This window comes from Chiloscyllium plagiosum, chromosome 43 (genome assembly GCF_004010195.1).
Source record: "Chiloscyllium plagiosum isolate BGI_BamShark_2017 chromosome 43, ASM401019v2, whole genome shotgun sequence".
Taxonomy (NCBI): Eukaryota; Metazoa; Chordata; class Chondrichthyes; order Orectolobiformes; family Hemiscylliidae; genus Chiloscyllium; species Chiloscyllium plagiosum.
The window spans coordinates 1713321-1721329 of record NC_057752.1 but is presented as its reverse complement, the minus strand read 5'-3'; the positions used below and the strand labels follow the sequence as shown (position 1 = coordinate 1721329).

General features: G+C 49.7%; 1 protein-coding gene across 1 annotated transcript in view; it reads left to right on the top strand.

Annotated features, from left to right (window-relative positions):
- The window catches only part of LOC122543255 (aryl hydrocarbon receptor-like), a 105373-nt gene that overhangs the window by 80141 nt on the left and 17223 nt on the right, over positions 1–8009 (top strand). Inside the window, exons 4-5 of the mRNA XM_043681726.1 lie at positions 1165–1254; positions 4443–4560. Coding sequence (XP_043537661.1) covers positions 1165–1254; positions 4443–4560 — 208 coding nt within the window. The remainder of the gene's footprint in view (positions 1–1164; positions 1255–4442; positions 4561–8009) is intronic.

Sequence of the window (8009 nt, the reverse complement as noted above, 5' to 3'; positions counted from 1 at the left end):
TTTGTTCAGCAACACTCTCTAGGACCTTACCATTAAGTGTATAAGTCCTGCTAAGATTTGCTTTCCCAAAATGCAGCACCTCGCATTTATCTGAATTAAACTTCATCTGCCACTTCTCAGTCCATTGGCCCATCTGGTCCAGATCCTGCTGTAACCTGAGGTAACCCTCTTCGCTGAGGAGAAAGTGAGGTCTGCAGATGCTGGAGATCAGAGCTGAAAATGTGTTGCTGGAAAAGCGCAGCAGGTCAGGCAGCATCCAGGGAACAGGAGAATCGACGTTTCGGGCATAAGCCCTTTTTCAGGAGGGCGTAACCTTCTTCGCTGTCCACTACACCTCCAACTTTGGTGTCATCTGCAAACTTACTAACTGTATCTCTTATGCTCGCATCCAAATCATTTATGTAAATGACAAAAAGTAGAGGGACCAGCACCGATCCCTGTGGCACTTCACTGGTCACAGGCGGCTTTTGCCCGAAACGTCGATTTCGTAGCTCCCTCGATGCTGCCTGAACTGCTGTGCTCTTCCAGCACCACTAATCCAGAATCTGGTTTCCAGCATCTGCAGTCATTGTTTTTACCACAGGCCTCCAGTCTATAAACACCCTCTACCACCACCCTCTGTCTTCTACCTTTGAGCCAGTTCTATATCCAAATGGCTAGTTGTCCCTGTATTCCATGAGACCTAACCTTGCTAATCAGTCTCCCATTGGGAACCTTGTCGAATGCCTTACTGAAGTCCATATAGATCACATCTACTGCTCTGCCCTCATCAATCCTCTTTGTTACTTCTTCAGAAAACTCATGAGGCTGGGTCATTCAGTATATTCACGGCTGAGACAGACAGATTTTTAATCAGGGAAGGGAACGAAGGGTTATGGGGGAGAAGGCGGGAAAGTGGGGTTCAAGATAATCAGATCAGAAATCTCAGCAGGTCTGTCAGCATCTGTGGAGAGAATTCAGAGTTAACTCCATCCCTGAGTTACGAAGAAGGGTCACTGGACCTCAAACATTAACTCTGATTTCTCTCCACAGATGTGGCCAGACCTGCTGAGACCTTCCAGCAATTTCTGATTCCCAGCATCCACAGGTCTTCTGGGTTTTTTTTTAGTTCCTGTCAATGAAATAACCGTTTACCTGAAGGTTTTGATATCTCTGTTTTTCCAGGCGCTGAATGGCTTTGTCCTGGTGGTGACCACTGAAGGTGACATCTTCTATGCATCTCCTACCATTCAAGAATATGTGGGATTCCACCAGGTCAGTGCTGGGACAAGTGACAGAGCAGGGGTGTAACCACATCAGACCCGACCAGCACTTTGGGAGTGGGGGTGGCAGGGTTAATGAGAAGGGGCAGCATTCAGCTTCGTTAATGGGCTGGCAGTCTCCGTGGCCAGCTTGATGCCCAGGTGGCAAAGCCGGAAATGGCCCACATGGAACCATGCCCACCCACCCACCCCCATCATCAGTGGTCGATAGTGAACAGGAGATCGATGGTTGTGCGTGACAAAGCGAAATGCAGCAGATGCGTAAAAGCTGAGATCAAAACCAATATCCCCACTGAATGTTTCAGGTTGTGTCGTTGTTCATCAGAGTTTAGATTAGATTCCCCTACAGTGTGGAAACAGGGCCTTCGGCCCAACAAGTCCACACCAACCCTCCGAAGAGTAACCCACCCAGACCCATTCCCCCTAACTAACACTACGGGCAATTTAGCATGGCCAATTCACCTAACCTGCACATCTTTGGATTGTGGGAGGAAACCGGAGCACCCGGAGGAAACCCACGCAGACACGGGGAGAACGTGCAAACTCCACACAGACAGTCACCCAAGGCCGGAGTCGAACCTGGGTCCTTGGCACTGTGAGGCAGCAGTGCTAACCACTGAGCCACCGTGCTGCCCCATTGAATGGAATAATTGAGAAGGCTTGATGTCTTGTGGACTTCAGCCAGTAATAGAGCGCTCTGTTTTATTGCGAGGGGAATTGAATGCAAGAGTAGGAGGTTATCCAGGGCATTGGTGAGACCGCATCTGGAGCGGTGTACAATACTGGTCACCGTACTTACAGAGGGATGTTAAAGCATTGGAAGCAGAAAAGATTAACTGGACTCATAGAACATAGAACATTACAGTGCAGTACAGGCCCTTCGGCCCTCGATGTTGCGCCAACCTGTGAACCCAATCTGAAGCCCATCTAACCTACACTATTCCATTTTCATCCAGATGTTTAATCAATGACCATTGAAATGACCTTAAAGTTGGCGAGTCTAATACTGTTGCAGGCAGTGCGTCCCACGCCCCTACTACTCTCTGAGTAAAGAACCTACCTCTGACATCTCTCCTATATCTATCATCCCTCAGTTTAAAGCTATGTCTCCTCATGCTCGCCATCACCATCTGAGGATCTAACTAACAACCCACCCTATCTAACCCTCTGATCATTTTATATGTCTCAATTAAGTCACCTCTCAACCACCTTCTCTCAAATGAAAACAGCCTCAAGTCCCCCAGCCTTTCCTCATAAGGCCTTCCCTCCATACCAGGTGACATCCTAATACCTTGACTGAGCAGACTGCTTTGTGAGGAAGTCCAATATCTGTTGGAGTTTAGGAGAGTCATAGAATCCCTACAGTCCAGAAGAAGACCATTTAGCCCATCTAGTCTGTACCAACCCTTCAAAGAGCATCCAAACCCATCTCCCCACCCTATAACCCTGTATTTAGCATGGCCAATCCACCGTAACCTGCCCATCTTTGGTCTGTGGGAGGAAACCGGAACACCCAGAGGAGACCCACACAGACACAGGGAGAGCGTGCAAACTCCACACAGACAGTTGCCTGAGGCGGGAATTAAGGTCCCTGACGCTGTGAGGCAGCAGTGCCCTACCACTGTGCCATTGTGCCACCTGAGTCAGAAGTGACTAAATTGAAACAGATAACATCCTAAGGCGATTGGGTGGCTGGCTTGTGGGAGAATCGAGAACATGGGGTAATTGTTTGAAAATAAGTGGTTGTCTAGTTAAGACGGAGATGAGGAAACATTTTTTTCTCTCTGAGGGTTGAGAGTCTTTGGAATTCCCTTCCTCAAAAGGCAGTGGATGCAGAATGTTTCAATGTGTTTAAGGCAGAGGGAGATAGATTCTTGATGACCAAGGGGGATGAAAGATTATCGGGGGATAGGCAGGAATGTAGAGATGAGGTTAGAATCAGATCTTATTGAATGGCAGAACAGGCTCAAAGGGCCGAGTGGCCTTAATCTTGTCTGTATGTTTGTTTATACATTCATGACCCTGGTAATTGAAAGCTCAAAGAGACCTCTATGCCACTCAGTGACAGTTGGCAAGTCCTGGTTTCTTCAGAACTCTCATTGTCCCTAACGCTGAAAAGAGATGGCCTGTGTAGTGGTTTATGCTGACTGGGATCTCCTGGATTGAGGCTGGTCATTTGAATGAAAAGGGAATGCTTATGGGCAGCTTCAGTACATTGGGTCAGACAGGTGGGTTGGCCCACGTTTCGGCCAGTGGGAACATGATATCGAGGAGCGTCCTTCCCAAACTCTCGGCGCTGGGTGCCCTCTTCCCCAGACTGAGTGCAGCCAGGGACAGTTGGGTGGCGAGTTGGGCTAAACTGCTCCATCGACCATGGGCCACTCCAAATTGGCTGGGTCGTCATGGTGGAAGGTTTTGTGTGCTTTTTACATCCCCTAACCCACCTTGGCCATCCCACAGCCACGTCATTAGCTTGGAGAGGTCAGGTAAGCAACCAAAATCCCTGGGCTGATGAGGGATTAATGTAGCCCAGAAAATTCCACTCTGATTCCTGACGCCGTTCCCTATTTTTCATGCTTGCTCTGGCCCCTCTTCTCTGTCTTGTTAGCTCTGATGCCTGTGAGACTGTAACACCACAAGGCCCATCAGATGTGCTCCACCATTTGATCATGACTGATACATATCTCAACCCCTTTCTCCTGTCTTCTCCCTGTAAGCCTTAACCACCTTAAGAACCTATTTAGCTCTGTCTTAAATGCCCTCTCAATGACTTGGCCTCCACAGCCCTCTGCAGCAATGAGTTCCACAGATTCCCCACACTGTGGCTGAAGGAATTCCTCCTCATCTCAGTTCTGAAGGGTCGTTCCCTTCACCCTGAGGCTGTGCTCTCGGGTCCTAGTCTCTCCTACCAGTGGAAACATCTTCTCCACGTTCACTCTATCCGAGTCCTCAGTATTCTGTAAGTTTCAATCAGATTCCCCCCTCCCTCTTCCTTCTAAACTCCATCAGGTACTGACCCAGAGTCCTCAGCCTCTCCTCATAGGGTGAGTCCTTCATCTCCAGGGTCATTCTGTTATACCTCCCCAGACCCCCTCCAACAGCAGCACATCCTTCCCTGAGTATGAGGCTGAAAACTGCTCACATTATTCCAAGTGATAAATGTTGCCCTCTCTGTTATAGACTGCTGTTCTGCACCAGCCTGTGTACGAACTGCTTCATCCTGAAGATCGCGATGAGTTTCGGCGCCAGTTGCATTGGGCGCTGGACCCAGTGCCACGCTCCAACATGGCACAGTCGGGTAAGTCAATGCATCGCAAGGCAGGTGACGGGTTTGTTGCTCTTGGAGCAGTTGGGAGATGGTTTGCTGGAAATCTCTTGGAGGGGGTGGGGGTAGATTCCCCACTCTCCAACTGTGGCAGCTTCGAAGATGCTTGGTGCGGGATTGGGTTTGGGAACTGCCTGGCACCTTGGCTCTCTCCCCCACCCTGTGCCATGACCTTACGCCACAAAGTTGGTTGCTGCAGTGCTTCGCAAAAGCCTTGTGTTACACCTCTCATTTTGATTCTATTCAGAGACTGATTTACTCCAACCTTGAGAAAATAGCAGGGGAAGGCATAGTTTTTAATGAATGGAAATGATACTTCAAATTCACGTCCAGAGGAATTTTCTATTTAACTCCGAGGGATGGCTCATCTCTCTGAAATAGCTGCACCTGCTTGAACCAAGGTGTTGTGCTGTTGGTTTAAGTACCCGATAATTGTACATCCATCAAGCTGTGATCTTGCAGTTTTCCAGCAATGGCGGCACGGTGGCACAGTGGTTAGCACTGCTGCCTCACAGCGCCAGAGATCCGGGTTCAATTCCCGACTAGGCGACTGACTGTGTGGAGTTTGCACATTCTCCCTGTGTCTGCGTGGGTTTCCTCCGGGTGCTCCGGTTTCCTCCCACAGTCCAAAGATGTGCAGGTCAGGTGAATTGGCCCTGCCAAATTGCCCGTAGTGTTAGGTAAGGGGTAAATGTAGGGGTATGGGTGGGTTGCGCTTCGGCGGGGCGGTGTGGACTTGTTGGGCCGAAGGGCCTGTTTCCACACTGTAACTAATCTAATCTAAAGTTTATTTGGCTCTGTTTCCTGCATCGTTGAAGCCATTCTTTTTGCCTCTAAGACATTATTGCTCTGGCTCTGGCTCATCTCTGTTTGCGGCTGAAAGAATTGGCTTAAGCTTATAATGACTCCTATTGGGAGCCATTCTGGGAGCTATAATCCCAACAGTGTGGAAGAAGGTCATGTGGCCCACCAACCCTCTGAAGAGCATCCCACCCAGACACATCCCCCTACCCTATCCCTGCATTTCCCATGGAGACTACGGGACAATTTAGCACGACCCAACCGGCACGTCTTTGGACTGTGGGAGGAAACCGGAGCACCCAGAGGAAACCCACGCAGACACGGGGAGAAGCATGGAGTTTGCACAATAGACAGTCACCCAAGGCTGGAATTGAACCCCAGTCCCTGGCAGCAGCGCTAACCCTGAGCCACCCTATCAGGTGGATTTTTCCCATTCTCAGTTAAAGTGTTTTGTTGAGTGATCTGCCTTGACTCGGAGTGAGTTTTCTTTCCTAATCTCTCACTCTTCACCTCCTTCGTTCCGCAACTGGATGCCATTCCAGAGGAATCGCCCAACTGGGGAAGGTGGAATTACTCGGCGTTTTCTTGTGTTCACTCCACTGGCGCCATAGTTCAAATCCGTTTCCATGCCAGTTCAGGTGCTGTGAGCCAGGACTTAGGCCTCACACTGTGGAGCTTCACCATTATGGCTGAGGCCCAGAAAGGACAGCTCGCTCCCCACTACACGAGCAGGCTGCTGCAGGCCTTGCTGCTTCAGGGGGATGGAGAGGATGGCAGGCCCTGAGGCCCCAGCACCAGACTAGGCCCAAATAGCAGCCTGGGTCAGTGCTGTGCCGGAAGTAGGACACCCAGCGGTGCAAAGAGAAGCTGAATGATCTTCTGTGCTCTGCCAGGGCAAGTGCCACCATCCCTCTCTCCGACAGGCTCGATCTCAGCCGTTGCACACTCATCTCCCCAAGGCTCATCGACTACGTCACTCACTATCACATGCATCATGCCCACTCAACAACTCTCACCCACCTCAACCTCCCGTACCACTCCCCCCTTCCTGCTCTCTGACCCTCAGTGGGCTCATCTCCCCCCACCCCACCTTTCTCGCTATATCTCATGCCACAGCGGGGAGGGGAAATTCCTTCCAAAGTGCATTCGAGTGCAGCCTGACCATTCTGCTAATGCAATCCTTGTGTTATTCTTCCCAAAGCGCCCCCTTTGGTCTGCTCCCACCCTCACCGCCTTTGAGAAATCCCCTTAAAAAGCCTTCACCTTGACCTTTTGGCTCTGTCCACAATATTTTCACCTTTTCCCTGCCCGGTGCCCATCTCCCTTGTGTGATCCTGGACTCTCAAGGTGAGCTTTTACAAGCGCAGTCGCAAACCAACTTGATGTCATTTCCCACTTTGTTGAGACTCTCATTCTAATATCAAATAATAACGATGGCTTTCTGTATTCCTTCCAAGTTCCCGTTGATTCATTTGATCCTGCCCAGGGGACTCTTGTTGCAAACTCCCACTTAATCTTCTTGTTGCAACATATCAATGGACTCTGGTGTTCTTCCTGTACATTTTTGCCTGAGGTTTCTCAACAAGAATGACAACTTGCAATGACACAAGTCTTTTAGACATTATTAAAAGTCCAACTGTGCTCCAACAGGCTCATAAGCAGTGCAGCACATTGTCTGCAGTGTTGGGGGGGTGGGGTGGGATTGTGGCAGAGGGGTGACATCACGAAACTAATAATCCAGCGACCCTGCCTAGTGACTTGGGGATATCAGTTCAAGTCCCGCCTTAGGAACTCTCAGTGCAGGTGAGGTCCGAACCAGGGGTTGCAGTCGAAGGAGACGGGGTAGGCCATTTAGGACTGAGATGGAGGAAACGTGTCATCACCCAGAGAGTGCGGAGCCTGTGGAATTCTCGGTCACAGAAAGTGGTTGAGATAAAAACATTGAATATTTTCAAGAGGGAATTTGATACAGGTCTTGGGGAATCAAAGGGTGTGGGGGAGAAAGCGGGAACGGGGGACTGAGTTGGATGGATCAGCCAGGATCAGATTGAATGGGGGAGCAGGCCTGAAGGGCTGAATGGCCTACTCTTGTTCAGATTTTCTACATTTCTATTTTGCCCCCTGACTTCGCCTGTCAGTACCTCTCTGCAGACTCTCTGTGTCCATCCTCACCACTTGCCTTCCTACCTATTTTTGTCGTATCTACAAACTTGGCTACAGTACATTTACTTTCCTCATCCAAGTCATTAATATAGTTTGTAAATAACTGTAGCCCCAGCACCTCCTCCCCCCCACTCCACCCCCACTTATCCATACTCTCTTGTCTTTTATTAATTAGCCAATCCGCGATCCATGCGAAAATACCACCCCCCAAAACCAAAGACTCTTATCTTCTTAAGCAGCCTAATGTGCTTCCTTTCTCCACATATAGAGTCATAGAGATGTCCAGCACGGAAACAGACCCTTCGGTCCAACCCGTCCATGCCGACCAGATATCCCAACCCAATCTAGTCCCACCTGCCAGCACCCGGCCCATATCCCTCCAAACCCTTTCTATTCATATACCCATCCAAATGCCTCTTTTCTGTTCGCCGAGCTGGAAGTTTTTGTTGCAAACGTTT